Source organism: Mercenaria mercenaria, chromosome 5, assembly GCF_021730395.1.
Source record: "Mercenaria mercenaria strain notata chromosome 5, MADL_Memer_1, whole genome shotgun sequence".
NCBI classification, from domain to species: Eukaryota; Metazoa; Mollusca; class Bivalvia; order Venerida; family Veneridae; genus Mercenaria; species Mercenaria mercenaria.
Genome location: NC_069365.1, coordinates 24,923,261 through 24,945,064, shown reverse-complemented (window position 1 = coordinate 24,945,064; position 21,804 = coordinate 24,923,261). Strand labels below are relative to the sequence as shown.

Genomic DNA, 21,804 nt, shown 5'->3' with positions numbered 1-21,804 from the left:
AGCCATATGGCCTATAAATGTGCCGGTGAGACACAAACCGAAACAAAAATAAGGAATAAACGAGGTGTCATAAACAAATCACTTATACAATGTACTCCTTAAGTTACCACAGAGTCCATCTTTGTGCCTGACAGTCAGACAAATAGACGGGCGGACAAAGGGACAAACTCATTAAAGGATTTGCATATTTTCCTGTTGTCTTCTATTTATGTACAAGGTCAGAATGTCTTAGATCAACATGTTACGACAGTGTCTATCTTTTGTGGCTGATAGACAGGCTGACTGACGGACAAACATGCGGACAGACCGGAAAAATTCAATAACGTGCATGTTCTCCATGTCTTCTGTCTATGTACAATTTTTAACAAAAATGCTCGTACTTACTACCGCAGGATCCACTGTCATATTTAAACCAACTATGGTCAAAGAAACTGCATTTTTGATATAGCAACAAACTAAAAGAACATGTATGTTTTCCATTTCCCTCTGTATCTATGAACTAAAAACATTTTTAATTTAAAAAGTATCACATGATCCATGCTTTCTGACTGACTGACTGACGGAGTGACGGACGGGTGGAAATACCCCAATTTCTCTATAGTGGACTAAACCGACAGCTCTATGCAAGCAAAAGTTTTAGCTCGGATACGATTTGCACTATAAACTGAAAAACTGATATTAAATATAAAACTGAAATTTTAATCAAATATTTTTATGATTCAGAACTGTGATATGAAATATAGAATTAGATGATAGTGGACGGGAGTAGGTGATAGGAAGGAGGTGCGTGGTCCTGACCCTTGTATTGAAGTATATATGTGGTTATGATGAGAATTATTGTCATACAATTTAAGAAATACTTCACGTAAACATAATATACTGCTTCTGTCTGAATACGTTTCACCCGCACACCTTCACCTTTATTGGTAATGTGCGTATGTGAATGAAGTAAACATTAGAACTCATAGTCTGTTACAGGAACAAAAGTTTTCCACTTCCGTTTCCGGTTCCTGCATGAAGATGATTTATAGCCGAATCCTTACCATATATACAAAGTTTGGTTACAGTAAACTTTACTTTATAAAAATAGCTTAAGTCCGACAAACATAAGTAAAACAGAAATTAGCAATGAAGAAAAGTTAAGCGTGTGGTTAAAGCAAACTAAAACAGTTAAAATAAACTAAATATCGCAAGGTTAAGTCAGAAAGACATACTAATTTACATATAGTGTGCAATACATACCACTTATAAAGCATAAAAATCACAACATACACGAGAAATGAAATAAGTTGTTTACTGGAAGACATATTATACAACATAAAATCTGTATAGAAGGTGGTTATTTTTGCATGAAATGATAAAAAAAATGAACAGAAAAGATATCAATAAATCTGAGCAGAAGATCACTTTAGCCTATAGCAAATAACCTATGCATGATTCTACAATAAAGAATGATTGGCTGCTACATTTTACCCGCCCCACCCCCGGCACCACGATAGTAACATAAGAGATTCTACCTTTGCTGCGTTATAGATTTATACAAAACATTCCAGTGACAAATTTGAAAATGAAGATTGAAACGATAGCAAAAACATCATTTCAAATACATACAGTCAAATTATTATGGTAAAACGGTTATGACTAATACACGAGTCCATAACACGTTTTTGGTCTCCGAAATTCCTTACGAGCGAAGTTGCTCAAATATGTTTTATAAAAACATGGCATCGTAATGATGTGATGCCGATGTCACACACAACACAATCTAAGCACTCGTGATTTAATTATTACGCCTGTATTTTATTCCATAAATTCCTAATTGATAATAACACCTTATTCAGCTTTGGTATCACCTGTTAGCATCTTCGCAAAAAAAAAAGAAAAAAAAAAAACACATAAAAATTAAAATAACACGCATAACACGTGACTGTTCTGCTGCTGCAATTTACTGGAACCGGATCACCAGGCTCCTGTTCAACCAGTCCACTCTTCCAAAGGTTTTCGTATGCATATTTTTATAAAATAAACACAAATGCCACCTGAATGTCTCGAATCAATATAAACAATCTTAAAGTAGACATATACACCATAAAACAACGTAAAGGCAGTCGTAAAAAGCACACTTGTAAACTGCAAAGTAAATATACAAGAATAAGCAAGCAGGTACGTAAAGCAGGATAACATAGAAAGCGCGGTGCATAGCTACTCACACATTGCATATCTATACTTTGGGCCTTTCCAGGAGCAGACAAATTTTTTGTACTGATCAACTGTGCATATGCCATCTAGGAGACTGTTGCATACCATGAAAGTCTTTTTTGTGTTATCCTTGCCATTGGTTTGCATGTCATGGCGTTTTCTTCATGCTTGCCTTTTTATGTATATGCTCCATGCTCTTGCGGCAGTGCTTCGTTCATTTCATCGAAAAAAAAATCTATCAATATATTTAAATTGGGAGGAATTCTTGCCATAACTTATTGTCCTTATCTGTGAAGCAGTCAACTCGTTTGAATATCTGAAATAATATTTAGAAGAGTTAACAGTACGTTGCCTTATACGATCAGAAGTTTCATTTCCTAACCTGTTGACATAAAGCATTCTTTAACAGTGTCATTATAAATGGCCAAGTATTGAGTCTCGGGGCGTAATAATTTTAAGCCTCTATAACTACGAGTCCTGAAACCAGACCTAGCTCTAGACTCCCGTCAGCTAGAGATCTATAGTTACAGGACCTATAGTCTCATCCTAAATTTAAGGATATAAATTGATATTACCGTCCTTGATAATGTAGGGTAAGAGCCTATTTGGACGCACTGTTCGAGAGAGTTAAGACGCTTTCCTTCGAAGGTGAAGGCCCTGTGTTCGATTCCTGGCTACTCCCATTACGGTGTGCCCTTGGTCAAGGCACTTTATTACGATTGCTTCAGTTGACCCAGCTGTAAATGGGTACCAGCAAGTTGCTGGGGGTAAAGTATAATTGGTTTTAACTGTTCTCGATTCAGATCTCGATTTTATGTTCATTGTTTCACAAAGTAATTCGGTAAACAAAAATTACCTTTACCTTTATATGTGTCTAAAGACAATCCACACATAACAATGAAATAAGCAAAATATTGTACAAATTGCTTGTGCTATTATTATGCTGATGCTATGTATGACATTGTATATTTTTTCATTATTCCACTTGCAGTCAATTAATGGTCTTTCTGCCTGTTTTTGCTTTTATTACACCTGCTTATATATTTTGTTTGCTCTTGTACTTTTGTGTTGCAAGCTATGACTTCTGCCAATCTGTTGCAAACATTACCTTTGGGTCTTTTTGCCCAGAAACACAACCGGTAATTACTCTTACTGTAATACTTTTATATATTTTTTTTATTTTTAATTATTTTTTTTATTAAAGCTTTCTGAGATTCAAGCATTTCTCCTCTTTTAAGTGACACCTAGATAGGCAAATGTCATAGTTTTAAATGTTTTATTTTTACAATTGAGCTCACTGCTTTTTTTTTAGTTGCATATTCCCTTTCTTAACATTAATCTCCACATTATAATTGCAGCTTTTATACAATTGTCTAAATATATACTATATGTTATTCTGTAGTCGGTTCAAAAGCTCACATAAACTTATGTTGTATTTGTTTGCTATCTTGCCGACTTTAAATAAATCTTATCTTATCTTATCTTATGGTCGCATTGACAACCAATTCCTTTGCTTTCGGTTTGTATATTCTTCTTTCAGTTACTTAATATTACTTGAGTTAATAAAAGATCTATGTGAAAAGAAGATTGTAAAATGTTTTATTTTATTTTTCAATTGATTTTATATTATATATTGACGTACATCGTTGGTGGATGGTGCCTGTTGATGCAAGTTCTTTCAAGACGCAAGAGAAACATAGGTTGTCATTGTTTTAACTATCATTCTAAACGTGAATTTGCTCATTATCTTCCTGTTTTTTCGATCTTTGTTAATAAACGCTTTAAACTTTCTCGTACTCATACATATTCGTAACCACCACGTACTTCATATGAAGGATCTTTCAGCGGTGAACCGTGTACAACAATTCGATTAAACTGCATTTAAACTAATATGAACTTAGGTGCTACCTAGAAGGCAGAGCTCCCTTGAAAAATCACCAGTGCCCCTTGAAAATTAAAGGAGTGCTGCTGGAATGACCTGGAATTATGGATCCGTTTTAGGAAGTTTATGTTCTTTAAGATCAATTAAAATTTTCATGAATTAATGATAATTCCTGATTTCTGAATGAATGTCTTAGAATGCATTAAGATTTAATCTAAAGAAAGTTACAGTTCTTTTTAGAAAGAAGAATGTGTCCAACTTTAAGGCAAAATACTACTATGATAGACCTCTGGTATGGGAGAATGAAAATCATTTACATGTACAAAGCTTGTTTAAAAACCAAAAGACTACCTTTGTACATGTAAATGATGAGAATTTTACCCAGAGAAAATCACTTTTTGCCGAAATTCTCGAAAACTTCTGTTTTATTTACTGAACTGCGAAGTTAACATTTTTATGGTTAATCTTTTAGCACAACTGATATAGAATAGGAATGGTAATTACTAGTAGGAGCCTTTTTGATGTTTATTGATAATTCATAGTCAATAGTTTTTTTCCTAGTAATAAACTCTGGTCAGTGATTTTTAAGCTTGTGGATGAAATATATGTTAACAGGGAGAAGAGCATTTTGTGCTTTTCACAGTTCAATGCCTGTAAATTTTGATCCAAAAACCTTTTTTTAAAAAAAAAGTTTTATCTACTGACTACTGTAGGCTACAGACAGTACTACATTGGAACCTGACATCACTAACAAAACACTTGTTAAATATCACATGAATGACTTTATTTTTTTTTTACAATACTTTCAAAACCCATAATAAATAAAATATAAAAAAACTGAAATAAAAAAGAAATTTAAAAAAAAAGACGCTTCTGGTCAGGATCGAACTCCCGACCTTTGGACTTTAACGCGACCTCGCTAACCACTGCACCAGTGTGGAAGTATGACGTCATCAACACAAATATAAGTATATAGAATAAATTTCAGTTGCGGCAGCGTGACGAAAATCGTTTCACATTGAAAATATTGTATTTTACCTTTCTTTCTCCGTAGAAAATGTATTTAGCACTAAATTCTTATTATCAGGCGCTCATTTACATTTTTATTCAACGTTCAAAGCAGTAAGCGAAACGCTTTTGTCAACTGTAAACAGCAAGCGTCTATTGACGTCTTAGTGATTAATTACTATGAGCATTGCGTACTAGAAGAAACCCGAACAACACCGATTCCAAAAACTTACCACGAATTTTCAACTCGATAGTAATGTCTGTACACAGTTTTATTCATTTTCTTTTTCACACGTCTAACTGTAATGCGACGCTATCGGCGCCGCTTTGCGGCGCCGATAGCTCTGCTATTAAAAAACAAAAACATAGTGAAATTTTGAGATACCTGGAAAGAATATCTATTTTTTCCTTCCATTCAGAATCACAGGCACCGGTCCAGTGTTTATTTATTTATTTTCATTTTTTTTTTTTTTTTTTTTTTTGTGTAATATAAAAAATCCTTTTTTTCCCCACACAATTAACCTTTTATATGTTAGTCAAATGAAAAAAAAATCGATGACAAAAAATCTGGTCACAGTATCATATACATTGAAAAGGTGAACTACATGAGCGTAACGCTATGGGAAGCTACTCGGCAAACTTGTGGAACATTTCAAAATCGATGTTTATACACTTGCAGCCACTACCTGCATGATTGCACCTTCGAAACATTTAAAGCCTCCCATAAATACTAAACTGACCCCACAAATTGCTTTGAAAACACAGTACAAGTCTCTACGAGCGAAATTTTTCAGTTCATTCCGGATAGCGGACGTGTTCCTGGTTTTTATCACTTCGTTTGGCTGCTGAAATCGTTTGTGGTATTTGAAATATTTCGCTCCTAGGGACTTGTACTGTGTATTTCAAAGCAATTTATGGGATCAGGTTAGTATTTATGGAAGGCTTTAAATGTTTCGAAGGTGCAATCATGCAGGTAGTGGCTGCAAGTGTATAAACATCGATTTTGAAATGTTCCACAAGTCAGGGTTAGACACTAACTTATTTGAACAAGGTTCCCAAAGGAATCCCTACTTTTTAAATCTGGGGGTCCTCCTCAGGCTTTGGGATCCCTCATAATATGATATATAAAAACAATCACAACAGATGTCTTATGAGAAGTTACGGTCGTACCCCAGTGGGGTTCGAACCCGCAACCTCTGTACTGAGTGGCTGACACCTTAACTACTACAGAAGAATGTATCCAAACTGATATCAATTTAAATGTTTGCCAATGTCAAGACAAGGTCTCGACTTTGGAGACACTTGTTTCTTATAGATATAATCATTGTCAAGTCTATTGTGACAACCACTAAAAATTATGATATCAAAAAATATTCTTGAATTTCTTGACTTCTCTTCATATATTTTAAAATATAAAATCTTAATATTACCTGGCATTTATATTTCCGATGATACAAAATTTATTGTAGATTCTCTTTGAGGTTTGAAGATATAAAGTGTTAAAGTAAGGGAATTATATTTTTAGGCATAAAATTCTGTTTTGGATTACTTTCACATTGAAATTCATATACAATTTCATTTTGATGTTTGAAAGCTTGATTTATATAGTTAACAGACTTATCTTCCGAATCGGACTCGGTAAGTATTTATATAAAACAAAAACAACCATCAAACTGAATAACACTACACTACAAAAATAACGAATCGTAAAATTTCTGAAAGTGCAGAAAGATCGCTGAGATCGAGACAGTATTCTTGTGCTAAAAATTAAAATATTTTTAGATAATATTACGTAATATTTTGATGATCAAACGTCGGTTCATCACGGGTGACTTCCGCTGCAATTAACTCTTGGGGTGTCATAAAATATTTGGAAGCCGCGGTCCTTCTGTTTTGATTAACACTTCCCGTTATGTAAGGCCATAAATTCCAAGCCATCGTAAACACAAATATTGTTCAGGGAAAATCTGCATGTATCACGCGTGACCTTCACGACCTAACACATTTAAAAATACTAAGATGTTAAATGGTTATTATTTTTAGAACGAGGAAAGTCCCGCGAACCGGCCAGTTGCAAGCAGTTTTCTCAGTAATTTTCCATGACGTAGCGTCGTGCACATGTAGGAAAAAAAAACCCGGTCTTTCTTTGCAAAGTACTCGATATATTTAAATAGTAACCACATGATCTTGTACGTAAATAATGATGACGAAATCCCATATTTTGAGTTAGTAAACATCCGGACTTTGTTTCTTTAGGAAAAGAACGAAAATAAAGCGATTGATTATGAGACACGGGATGAAACGATTCTGTTCAAATGACCGTTATTATACGTTTCTATCGGGTAACCGGTAGACACGGGTCAATACGTTTCTGTTTGGTAATCGATAGATATGGTGATAAACGTATCGATGTGGGAAAGGGTTAAAATATTTTTCAAACAGGTATTTATCTTTTACTTTTTGGATATCATGACAAAAAAAATAGGTATCCAGCCGGAATCCCAGCTTTTAGAAGTTGGTGTTCCTCCTCAAAATTTGGGATCCTCGGGCCCCCGGGACACCGTTAGTGTCGAACCCTGCATAGTTCACCTTTTCCATGTATATGATATTGTGACCGGAAATTTTGTCATCGATTTTTTTTTCATTTGACTAACATATATATAACATATATTTGTGTGAAAAAAATCATATCAAACAAAAAAAAAAATATACACTGGACCCGTGCCTGTGTTCAGAATATCTATTTTTTCCTTCTGTTCCATTGATGTTTATGTGAATAAATGGCAAAACACGAGTTTGTCACTGTTTTAAACAATGCACCATAAAGTTAACCCACATTTTACATGGCTCTGCTTCATGTCACTTGCCAACCGCTCACTGTCAGCTGCTGTACTGACTGTAATGGTGGACATGTAAATACAGCGAGGTAGCCAAACTGAAACATAAAAATTAGTGCCAGTTTCCACTTGCGTATATCGAAGAATATTTGCAATGAACATATACTATGATATAGTGACTTTAGAAATAGATACCATGTACTATTTCAGAAATCAAATTAAGATTTTTCATTGCACATGCCCCAGATGATGCTACAAACAACAAAACTTTGAAGTTTCATTGGAATATCATATTGATTTATAAATACCTTTACACCTAAGGCGGACACTACCACGTCGCTATAAAAGCTAGCTCAATAGCAAAGAAGTATAAGTGCACCCTTATACGCTATCCTACTACATACACCCCCTCCATTTTAGAATTTGTCCTCGAATTCCAGGAGTTTGAGCCTCTGTGGGACGTTCCAAGGTGTCCATTCATATCTACTTGTGAGTTATTTGCATTGGGCGCCAAATGTAACAGGCTGAAAATACTTCAGCTCTGACCAGGAATCGAACCCGGGACCTCTCACTCCTAAGGCAGACACTCTACCTCGTCACTATAAAAGCTAGCTCAATAGCAAGGAAGTATAAGTGCACCCTTATACGCTACCCTACTACAGTATCATTCAACAATGTTTTGGACATGTTAGAATTATGAATTTACATGTTTTACTGTTATGTTTAAACCAAAGAATGATTCAGTTTTATTTTGATTTACGATTTCATCATTTAAATATATTATCTGATCGTGTTTTTACCTAAATACGCTGAAATACATTCATACAAAAGGATATACAGCACCCATGAGTCTTTCTTTTACCGGGTATTATTATTATGTCTCCCACCACACATTGGTGTGGGAGACATATAGATTTACTCAGTCTGTATGTGTGCGTGTGTGTGTGTCTGTGTCTGTCACAAAGCTTGTCCGCACTCTTAATTCGAACATTTCTCATCCGATCTTCACCAAACTTCAACAAAATGTGTCTGCCAATAAGTGCTCAGCCAAGTTCGATAACTAGCCAAATCGGCCTAGGCACTTTGGAATTATGGCCCTTGAATTACCGAAAAATGCTCAGATTTTAGGCGCATTCCTGGAGCCAAAAGGACCCCTATACTACTCATGAGTTCATGAGTAGTATAGGGGTCCTTTTGGCTCCAGGAATGCGCATGCAGTCTATAGGAGTCCTTTTGATTTGATGAATGTGCATGCGCTCTAGTAGGGCAAGTTCGATAATGAGCCAAATCGGTCCAGGCACTTTGGAGTTATGGCCCTTGAATTACCGAAAATCGGCCTTTTTACTCTTGTCCGTGCTCTAAGTCGAACATTTCTCATCCGATCATCACCAAACTTTAACAAAATGTGTTTGACCATAGGTCCGCGGCCAAGTTCGATAACTAGCCAAATCGACCCAGGTACTTTGGAATTATGGCCCTTGAATTACCGAAAATCGGCCTTTTTATTCTCGTCCGCGCTATAAGTCCAACATTTCTCACCAGATCTTCAACAAACCTAAACCAAATGTTTTTTACCATAACTCCTTGACCAGGTTCATTAACTAGCCAAATCGCCTGAGGAACTCCAGAATTATGGCCCTTGAATTACCCAAAATTGGCCTTTTTGCTCTTAAGGGTATATTTGTAGTGAGTAAACAGTGTATAAAGACTGACTTGCTATTTAGATGATTAGGCAGTTGTGGGAGACATGCGCTTTTCTCAAAAGCAACTCTAGTTATTGACAGTCATATTATTGAAGTGTAACCTGATATTTTCAGATTTGCCGTTACAAACAGGAAAGGTTGCCATAGTTACAGGAGGAGGTGCAGGGATTGGCTTCGATGTATCAAAAGGGCTTGTAGCCAAAAATGTACATGTCATTATCGGTAGGCTGTTCATTTTGTTGTTCATAATGCTGTAAGGGTCCATCCTGTTACCTCATTATAGAATGCAGAGACATATTTTAGATACACTCTGCCAGTAAAAAATAACTGAAGTAATGTTGAAAAATTGTGATTCACCCAGATTAGATAAATAAACAAATAGATAAAGAAATTTGAGTATTATTTACACACTGGATGTTTTGTTCAAGTACTACACTGTATGAGGCATACTTACCTATCATTTCCAAAATGGTAAACTTGATTTTAGGTAAAAAACTCTTAGATATGATGGGAGAAAGATAAATTTTGAAAAAGACAAGATACATTCTTAACATTGATATATTTTGAAAAATACTAAAACCCACAACCTGCTAGTTGACAGGCAAAGGTCTTATAACCACGACCAGTACTTGATTGATGTTAGTCATTTAACAAGTGAAATATTTAAAAAAAAACAACCTGTCAGTGTTTTCACAGTGGCACACAAATAGCCACACATCAGTATTTATGCTGAAATACTTAGAAATGTGTACAGTAACAAATTTGTATTTGAGCCTCGCCATGAGAAAACCAACATAGTGGCTTTGCGACCAGCATGGATCCAGACCAGCCTGTGCATCCACGCAGTCTGGTCAGGATCCATGCTGTTCGCCAACAGTTTCTCCAATTCCAATAGGCTTTAAAAGCGAACAGCATGGATCCAGACCAGCCTGCGGATGCGCAGGCTGGTCTGGATCCATGCTGGTCGCAAAGCCACTATGTTGGTTTTCTCATGGCACGGCTCATTTGTTTTCACTGTGAATAGTACATAAAAATATGTCTTCTGATGAATAAATTCTGAAAAAATGTCTCTCAGTAAAACCAGGTGACTTAACAGAGATATTTTTTGCAGACTTTGTTAATAAAAAGAGTTTTGCCATCTGTAAATTACATAACTAAAGAGATAATATTTGTTTTTGTGAGACGTGTATTTTAGTTTTTATTATTTTTCAGGAGGGAAATGTGAAGAGACGGGCAAGAATGCTATCAGAGAGATAAGAAAAGATTTCCCAAATGCTAAAGGTAACAGGATATTCAATGTGCATATGTTATGACATGTTTCCTTTATTTATCTGTTCAGACGTCTCTATTTTCATTTAGGTTTAATGAATATAACGTTTTTGCCAGTGTTCATAAAAACGCTGGAAGAAAACTGATATAGATAGTTTTAATGAAAGGACTAGATTTTTCACAAGCATCACAAGTACTTTTCCATGGTTAGAAATGGAAGGGAGATAACTTAAAAAGAATCAAGTGTACTTGCACAATCAGTTTCTATATAGATTATGAATAAATGGACAAACCAGGATTTTCAGCATGAAATTCAAAATTGGGTTTAAAATTCCTTACAGAAAATTAAGGAAGTTCAGCAACAGCAAATCTAGTCATTTTAGTTGTAATGTCAGTATTACAGAAACTATTTACTAGTTCTCAATTATTTTGAAGAAAATGGAGGTGCAGATATTTGCTTAAAGAATTTTTTCAGGTAACTGTCTAGTATCATAAGTTTTTCAAGGGATTTTTTACTTGACTGTCTTGTTTTTGAAGAAATGAATACTAGTGAAGTGACATTATTTTAGTGAAATTTCCTAAGTTGTCGTTACATCAGAATTATTCTCAAACTCAAAATGTGCCGGTCTAATTTTAAATATAGTCAGGTGAAAATGTCTTATTTTACATTACAGTAGACTTGCATGAGTAGATAACCTCATTTGTCATGTTGCTGTACTGTAATATTTTCTGTTTCAGTTGATTATATCCACTTGGACCTGGAATCCCTGAAGTCAGTCAGAGAATTTGCAGAAACCTTCCTATCAAGGAATTTACCACTTCATATACTTATAAATAATGGTATGTGATAACATGAGTGTTTCAAAAATCTGTTTTATTGATAATTATAGGTTAGAAGAGTTGTATTTAGAAATATGCACAAGTTCCGCAGTGAAAATATTGCCAGACTTCAGGAGCTTGTGGAGGAATTAATGCTAACCTCGTTATCTTTTTATAACATACACACCTATTCGTCTTCTCATAAAATGAAATTATATAGATGATGTAAATTTGTTCTTTAGGCAAATTGAAAGTATTGTTGATGTATGTCAGTATGGAAAAATAATGACATTTAATTTCCTTTGTAACTTATTGGACTTTAAAATGGAGTAAGTAATTAAGAGGTTATGTTAACAAAACTTGGACAATGTCTTTATGACTCATATCTTTATATGTAACAGTATTGTATATCATATAGTTATTATAAGTTTTTCAGTGCATTCTATCATCAATAAATATATATACAAACTTGGAATGAAATGTCAATTTCAGTGTGCACAAGTATTGCCAAATTTTGTTACAAAATTTTCAGATTTATTTGCCCAAAATGACTATTTCATTGGGATTTGGAGTTATTGGTTCCCATTATCCAAGATGAAGTTATGGGAACTTTGCATGTTTGTTGGGATTTAATTCCATTGATAATCAACAAAAATAGTAACCTAGTACCCAAATGTTAAAACTATCACAGTGTCCAGCTTTTTTTTTTTTATGAAAAAAAAAATTATTTACCTGTTTGATATATAACATTGGTAGTGAATTTTGCAAAATGCTCATATTATTGGTCAGAGGTATGAGGCAAAACCCCCCCAAAAAAACAAACAAGAAAATAGAGAGCCTCATGATAAATATAGCATTTGGTCAGGGTGTATGACAATTACTTAAAATTATAGAAAGGTTTTGAAGGATATCAGTACTATTTTGTTTAGGATGGTTGTTGGTAAAGTCACATGAATTTTTTCAACTTTAGCTCTGTTGTGGTGTGAGCATATAGATTTGGTCTTATCTGTGCGTACGTCCGAAGTTCGTGACGCGCCTAGCTCAAAAAGTATTTGATATAGATTCATGAAACCTTGCATGAGTCTTAATCATGATATGAACTTGCGCACCTTCTATTTTTCATTTGGGTCCGCGCCCTATTCTAAGAGTTATGACCCCTGAAATAGTCAAAAATGCACATTTTCACCTTGTGACATGCCTAGCTCAAAAAGTATTTGATATAGATTCATGAAACCTTGCATGAGTCTTAATCATGATATGAACTTGCGCACCTCCTATTTTTCATTTGGGTCCACCTGCTATTTTTAGAGTTATGGCCCCTGAAATTGTCAAAAATGTTCATTTTCACCTTGTGACGCACCTAGCTCAAAAAGTATATTTAATATATATGGTTGAAAACTTGCGTAAGTCTTTATCATGAAATAAACTTGCACACCTCTAATTTTTTGGCTGGCTCCACCCCCTATTTTTAAAGTTATGGCCCCTGAAATAGTAAAAAAATGCACCTTTTCACCTAATTATGTGCCTAGCTCAAAAAGTATTAGATGTAGATTCAGGAAACCTTGCTGGAGTCTTTAACGTGATGTGACCTGGCACACTTGGCATTCTTCTTGAGAATCTTAGCTCTTATTACAGAGTTATGGCCCTTGAAATAGCCAAAATAGTGGATTGTTTGTTTGTGATGCTCATAGCTCAAAAAGTATAGGGCCTAGAATAATGAATCCTTTTCATAAAATGTTTGTTGAGGCTATACCCCATTAAGACTGCAGACATTTGAATTATTGCCCCTTATTTGTGACAAATGTACCAGTGGGGGGCACACCCTGTGTCCTACAGACACATTCTAGTTTGAATAACTTAGGTATTATGTTGGATGTATCTTTGATGAAAAAAGCATTTTAGTTATAAGAAGGGTGAACTTTTATATACTGTATGTAATTACTGCTTGAAAGTTTTAAAACACTATTTTATTTTTTTACAGCTGGAATAATGTTTACACCATACAGCTGTACAGTAGATGGATATGAGAGCCAGCTTCAGGTGAATTTTCTCTCTCATTTCTACCTGACACAGTTATTGCTCGATAGACTCGTGCGCTCAGGAACTCCAGGCTCCTGGTCTAGAATTGTAAATGTCTCGACATACATGCATTATATTGGAAATCCAGATATAGAAAACATGGCAAATAGGTAATATTTACATTTTTATGGATGGATAAAAAGTACTGTGAAATTGACTGTAATTGAGCCACGCCATGAGAAAACCAACATAGTGGCTTTGCGACTAGCATGGATCCAGACCAGCCTGCATGGATGTGCAGTCTGGTCAGGATCCATGCTGTTCGCTGTTTCTCTAATTGCAATATACTTTGAAATCTAACAGCATGGATCCAGACCAGACTGTGCCAATGCGCAGGCTGGTTGCAAAACCACTATGTTGATTTTCCCAAGGCGCGGCTCATATTCTTTGGAGGTTACTTTTCATGTATTTCTTGGTTGCATCAGTCCACAAAATTTAATCCAAGCCAACAAGAAATTTCTACATTTATCATTTTCTTTTATCTTGATTTCAATGGAAATTCACATATTCATGTCTGAGCGAAATAGCCCTTTTGTTCAAAACTACAGATTTTTTTATCCACAAGTTTAAGTGGTCTGACTCGAGACTTTTTGACGTGGACAAGTGTGTTTTTGCATTCCGTTTGTCCACGGACAAGTACAAATTAACAGTAGGGATTTATATTACATAAGCTTACATATTCTTTTTTTATCTTTAGAAAGTATCTTACCTTGACTGGCTCAGTAATTTCCTTAAATCCACTTAATTTTACTCGTATTTTTCAAAACCCAAACTTTAGAAACATAATATTATCACTGACACTTTCTGTGACTAAAATAACCAAACTTAAATTTACGCAAATTTTTGACACCTGCCATCAGAAACTGGGTTTAACCTGTTTGACAATTTGTTTCTTTTAATGTGTGCCGACACCAGCAGATCAAAGAAGACACCTGCAGATCAAAGAAGACATGCATGTATTCCATGTGATGTCATAGTGATGTCACTGCTATTGACAGGACCAGCATAACACACACTTGCTATTTAACGTGACTGACTTTGAGTGCATTATAGCACTGGAAGCTTGATTTATTTTTTGCTGATATGGAATTAACTTTTTTAATTGTATTCATATTTAAAGGGTTTTCTTGGTTTGGGCAATCATTGCAAGAGTGAAAAAAAAATCTTTAATTTGCTGTTTAATCACATTAGATTCACAAGGTTTACAAGGATAAGAAAATAGAATCACTGACATTTTCAGTGAATTTGTTATTTACTTTAAATTAATAGACTTAAACAAAGACAGGAAATAAGAAAAATAGTAACATTATATTAAGCATATTTAGTTCCTTTTTCAACTTGCATGTCATGGCGCTAAAATCTTTCCACGTTTTCCCTAAAATCTTGTCAGTTCTCCCTAAAATCTCTCCACTTCTCCTTAATCTTAGCTGAGGGAGAAGTGACTTCTCCTAAAAATCTTAGCCTAGCTTAAGCCCTGACTTCCATCACAAAAAGTATTAATGATCATTCTTGACAAGAATTCACAAGGGGTCATGTCACTTACTAAAATGGTATTTTCAGTGACATTTGAATACAAACAACAGAAGATATGCATAAATGTATGATAATTCAAAGTCTATGATAAATATGAATAATGATAACTGAAAAATAAAGCGTGTTTAAGTGTTTCATGAAAAAAATATTAAACAGTTTTTGTGTTTTATGTTTTTCATCCAAATGCTAAAGCACGCCCGAGGTACGCGCCGCCAAGTTTGTCTATTAATTTTTTCCCTGAAAAAAAAGTGGCTATTAATTTATAATGGCCAGGGCTAGCACTGTTATGGTGTATATATTTATTAAAGAAATGAAGTCAACCCTAAATACTTGAATATTTCTTGTCTCAACATTACAACATAGTTCCAGAAATTATAGTGTCTCATCAAAATTCTTCCTAAAAGTATTTTGATTCTTTTTATTACAAAGTTGACACGCCTAAGCTTGTGAAGAAAGTAATCAAACTGCTCTTTTATGCTTTTCTGTGAAATACTGGAATATATCAGTGAAAAAGAGCTTATATTTTCACTGTTTCAAACAGTGAAAATTTCATTTTTATTTTTTACTGTACGGAACTACACTAGAATGCGAAAGAATATGAATTATAGATAATCGGAAATTCTTTGCAAAATATGCTTCAATAAAGATACAGATATACATAAATACCTACACAAACATTAAGATTATATGCTCCACCATAATAAAATGTAAGAGAAATCTGGAAATTTCATAGAACTATTTGACAATTTTTCAACATAGATATTGTGATGTCATGACAGTATGACATCATGATGCAATGCATCTGACGTTATATGGTTAAAGTGAGTATCATTTGGTTAAAACAATTAAAAATCATGATATAAAAAGAGAACTTTGTTGTTTTACTTGTAAGATCCAAATATATTTCACTCATGAACATCATAATTTATATTTTAACTTGTGGCTGCGCCACTGAGAAAATATTGCATTTGATGTTCAGTCGGTGAAAGATATTTCAATCTTACACTGAAACAAACAAATATCCTTTTTAGCTCGACTTTTCAAAGAAAAAGTAGAGCTATTGCACTCGCCCCGGCGTCGGCGTCGCTGTTGGTTAAAGTTTTTGATAAAGTTAAATATCTCTGTTACTATCAAAGCTATTGACTTGAAACTTAAAATAGTTATTTACTATCAAAACCTACACCAATAGAAACAATCTCCGTAACTCTGATTGAATTTTGACAGAATTATGCCCCTTTTTAACTTAGAATTTTTGTTTAAAGTTTTTGATAAAGTCAGATATCTCTGTTACTATCAAAACTATTGACTTGAAACTAAAAATACTTATTTAACATCAAAGTCTACACCAGAAGAATCAATCCCCATAACGCTGGTTTGAATTTTGACAGAATTATGCCCCTTTTTAACGTAGATTAAAAAAAAAAAAAATTAATAAAGTCAAATGTCTCTGTTACTATTAAAGCTTTTGACTTGAAACTAAAAATAGTTATATACAATCAAAGTCTGCACCAAGAGACACAATTCCCATAACTCTGGTTTGTATTTTGACAGAATTATGCCCCATTTTAACTTAGAAGTTTTGGTTAAAGTTTTTGATAAAGTCAAATATCTCTGTTACTATCAAAGTTTTTGACTTGAAACTTAAAATACTTATTTACCATCAAATTCTACACCAGGAGAAACAATATCCATAACTCTGTTTGAATTTTGACAGAATTATGCCCCTTTTTAACTTAGAATTTTTTGTTAAAAGTCAGATATCTCTGTTATTGTTAAAGCTTTTGACTTGAAACTCAAAATAGTTATTTACTATCAAAGTCTACACCAGGAGACACAATTCCCATAACTCTGATTTGAATTTTGACAGAGTAATATCCCTTTTTAACTTAGAATTTTTTTACTGGCAAAGCTGTAATTCAGAGTCAAGCACTGAGAAAAGTCACACGCACTGTCTTACGGACAGCTCTTGTTATATTTGCTACTGTAAACATAGTTGTCAGGTCAGCACTATAGATACATAGGGTTGTTATATTTTCATGCAGATTTACCCCTTACAATATTGCCATATTTGTTTCTTGGTAATGCATGCTTCATTATGGTGATAACTGTTCCACAAAACTGTTTTTGTAAATCTTGCTATAAATAGTATTTGTTGTATAAAAGCCCATAAACTTATGGACTTTATCATTTGGAAGCAGTTTGATAATTAATAAGTTGTATTTTGGTGTATTTAGTTCTGGATATATCATGACAAGCAAATCAGAGACTATTGATTATGTTCAAGTTGATGTGTTTTAGCGGAAATATACTGTGGGTTTATGTGTTGGTCAGAGAAATGTATAAATATAAAGTACGATTTGTGGTTTATCGTTTGAGAGCGATTAGCGGTTTTGCAAAATTGAAACCGGTTTCACATAGTAATCAAATTGGATCTGATTAACCAAGTAATCATCCCAGTCCTACTAATTTCCTCTTTCTTGAATTTGGTATTTGGCTTTCTTAAAAATACTTTGTCCCATTGAAGCCATGATAGTTTATATTTGTATGTTTAGAAAAATGACCAATCTGTTTCTCAAGTAGTAGACTTTAAATAAGTATGTTCTTTGTTTTCTTTGTTCATACCATGGAGTTCATACTTCAGGATTGAACATTGGTACGAGTATTCTTCACACAGAGCGTATGCGGATTCTAAGCTGATGGTGATAGCAGGGGCCAACATGTTGAGTAAAAGGCTGCGGGAGGATGAGGCCCCAGTATCTGTGTGCAGTCTCCACCCTGGGGTAGTGAGAACAAATCTCTTCCAACATGTCAGTGCAATACACAAAGTGCCATTCAGATTGCTGTTAGAAGGCTGGGCCTATCTTGTAAGTATATGACATCAGAAATATTTGTGATTGAATTAAACAGAATTTTTCAACAATTCTAAAGTTGGTTAACCTTACAGGTGTTTCATGATTCTTTTCAAATACCTGCCTACATGAATTAGAAGTGAAGCATAAATTACTTCAAGCATAGTTTTCTTTCAAATTTTAGAGAAAATCAGCGGGGAGGTAAGGGGATGGGCATTAATGACTTTAGTTATAAAGTTTTCTGTCATATTTTTGGAGAAAATCAAAGATGGAGTATGAATGACATAATAAAGTTTTGTTCTTCACCTACAGAACTTACCTAGTGTGTTGCATCAGGGTATTTATCAAGCTAAACTACCGGTATTATCTTTCTCTGCAATATGTTGGGAGTTTTTTCCCTTGGATTGTTTTGTTTGCAAGTTAAAAAACTATTCTGACATATGTATTTTAGACTGTTTGTTGTCTAGGTGCTGTACTGAATATCGTGAACTTGATTGTACTAAAAGAATTTACTTAATATTCAACTTTCAAGAAATAATAAAGATTTGGATTGGTACTTTTATGGTTGTGAATTTAAAGAATATGTGTATTTGATACAGAGATTCCAGAATAAATCAATGAATATTAAACTCTGACATGTACATGTACATCAAAATCTATGTGCAATAATATTTTCAGAATACAGAGCAAGGTGCAGAGACTACATTATATGCCGCCATATCACCGGAGGTGGAAGGTCAAACTGGATGTTACTATGACAACTCAGAGAGAACAGAAGCAGCTAGTTTAACATATAATGAAGATTTCCAAAATGAACTTTGGACTAAAAGTATTTTAATGATAGAGAATGCAGGAAGTAGCTAGTACTTGCAAGCTTTACCTCTGACAGTATGTTGGTCTGTGGCTGTATCTTTAACTCTTACCCTGCTAAATTGCTGTAATGGACTTGTCCACCTTTCAATTTGGACAGTGCCATTGACTGTTAAATGGGGTGCTCACCAAAAAGATACTGAGTGGTGAACAGTGCTGATCATGATCAGACTGCATGGATATGCAAGTTGATCAGGCCTAAAAAAAAAATATGTTTGTTTCCTGTAACCCGACCGACCGTAAGTTTTTACCGCCGACCGCAATTTTTTTATGGGCTAAAATTCGAGATTCTGATCATATCTTTATTGATTATAGGGATAATTTAGTTGCACCCGACCTCGTCGCGCATAGTCACGAACGTTCCTGGTTCTGTCGACATGAAACAACATGGCGAAAAGCCTGTTTGTCGGTAGACTCGAGGTTCCGGGTTTTCACCCGCGAAAATCGAGAAGTTTTCTTTGATGCATATCGAGTTCAAAAGTTCTGCCCCTAGTCAATCAAAATCTCGGTGAATTTCAATACTGTTCGCCGCCACAAGCGGAAGTATGGCAGTAGGCGGAGCGTCATATACTAATTAGCTACTGACAGATGTCAATCACGCCACGCGCCGACTGACACGTGGTTATCTCGCGGTTTGTATTTAGTACTTCATTATGAAAGGTGTTTATTGATCAAGGTGTAAACGTTAATTGATAAACAATTCGTAGAAGAGCAGTCTATTATCATGTTTGTACCACTTGTTCAGGGGTCACGCTGTCGGTTGCACTTGAGCCATTTGCGACAAAAGATTAATTGTGGCCCCGAAAATCTCTAATTGGCAGAAACGGCCCGAAGCTATGTCTGTCTGCAAAACTATGAACTTTGCCTGTTACACAATGTTTACTGAACGAAAGGAATCAGTGTAGAAAAAAAATTTGTATGAACAACATCCGTTATTGAAAGGCGGGAGCAAATTTTCAATAATTTTATTTGATTAGTAATTTAATTTATACAGGCCTCGACCTTAGCGGTGGACCGTTGGACCGACGCAACCAAAATCGGCAGGTCCACTATCAAAAGTTGGGTAGACCGACGGTCAACCAATTTTCAGTCACGGTCTGCAAATAAAATAAAACCCTTAAAAGTGGAAAAATAGGGGTGATGGGGGGTGGGGGATCGTACCCATATCGGCGAATTCACAAAACGAAAGTTGATTTTGCCTTAGTACGGCATTCTACAGTTATAAGCATTGGCGAGTTAAAGTCAGGATAGCACGAATGGACTACTCCACCGATCGGGTGAGTGGTTTTTACGTGGTAACTTTACCAAATTGAGTAATTACATCAGGCAAAATTACCTGGATTGACTGGAATTTACCGCGAATCGTAAAATATAAAAAACGTCATGCTGGTAATTTTCCATTCCAAAGCACGTGCGCCCTATCGTATACTTAATTTACATCGCATTACTTTTGACACAAAAAAACGCGCGTTAGTGCATCATTTTTTTAATATTCGCTTCAGATATTCAACACCGCTTGAGAAACTAATACAGTTTGAAATTCTATAACAATTTTAAAGAATCGACAGGAATGTAGGCAAAATTCTTTTAAACGATCAAATTTCATATATGTTTTGTATAATTTCAAAACAGCGCGATCTTGATTATTTATTTCCTTTTTAAAGTAAATAAACGGTACTTACTATGGTAATAAAATTCAGACTTTTGACCAGAAAGTACAAAAAACACAATTAAAAAATTTTAAATAATGAAAAAGCGGCAGCAATTTAAATACATGGAGTAAAACGATTTTTAGCTCACCTGTCACAAAGTGACAAGGTGAGCTTTTGTGATCGCGCGGCGTACCTCGTCGTCGTCCGTCCGTTGGTGCGTTGTGTCTCGTCGGTCCGCTAAACTTTGCTTGTGACCACTCTAGAGGTACATTTTCAATGGATCTTATGAAAATTTGGTCAGAAGTTCACCTTGATGATATCTAGAGGTCAAGTTCGAAACTGGGTACGCTTGCCGTCAAAAACAGGTCAGTAGGTCTAAAAATAGAAAACCTTGTGACCTTCAGAGGCATATATTTCACAAGATCTTCATGAAAATTGGTCAGGATGTTCACCTTATGCAAGTATCTGGTCAAGTTCGAAACTGGGTCACGTGGTCGAACACTAGGTCAGTAGGTCTAAAAATAGAAACCCTTGTGACCTCTCTAGAGCCAATTTTCATGAGATCTTCATGAAAATGGTCAGGAATGTTCACCTGATGATATCGTGGTCAAGTTCGAAACTGGGTCACGTGCCGTCAAAACTAAGGTCAGTAGGTCTAAAATAAAAAACCTTGTGCTCCTTAGACGCCTAATTTTTCAGAGATCTTCATATATTGGTCAAGAATGTTACCTTGATAATGATCATGGTCAAAGTTCGAGACTGGGTCACGTGGTCAAAAGTATGGTCATTAGACTAAAAATAGAGAAACCTTGTGACCTCTCTAGGGCCATATTTCTCAATGGATCTTCATGAAAATTGGTCAGAATGTTCAGTCTGATGATTATACTAGGTCAAGTTCCGAAATGGGTCACGTGGGGGTAAAAACTAGGTCAGTAGATCTAAAATAGAAAAACCTTGTGACCTCTCTAGAGGCCATATTTTTCATGAGATACTTCATGAATATGGTCAGAATGTTCACTTGATGATATCTAGGTCAAGTTCGATATGGTCATGTGGATCAAAAATCTAGGTCAGTAGTCTAAAATAGAAAACCTTGTGACCTCT

General features: G+C 35.0%; 1 protein-coding gene across 2 annotated transcripts; it reads left to right on the top strand.

The window, feature by feature from the left end:
- Positions 1 to 3,764: 3,764 nt before the first annotated feature.
- LOC123556685 (dehydrogenase/reductase SDR family member on chromosome X-like) lies at positions 3,765 to 20,398 on the top strand. 2 transcript variants are annotated; one of them, XM_045347598.2, is made up of 7 exons: positions 3,765 to 3,899; positions 9,744 to 9,851; positions 10,842 to 10,910; positions 11,637 to 11,738; positions 13,699 to 13,906; positions 18,004 to 18,193; positions 18,857 to 20,398. In XM_045347598.2, the coding sequence occupies exons 1-7, from the start codon at positions 3,794 to 3,796 to the stop codon at positions 19,040 to 19,042; spliced, it is 969 nt and encodes a 322-aa protein (XP_045203533.2). In that variant the 5' UTR covers positions 3,765 to 3,793; the 3' UTR covers positions 19,043 to 20,398. The 2 variants fall into 2 exon arrangements, with proteins under 2 accessions (XP_045203533.2, XP_045203532.2); XM_045347597.2 differs by having other exon boundaries at positions 17,971 to 18,193.
- The last annotated feature ends 1,406 nt before the right edge of the window (positions 20,399 to 21,804 follow it).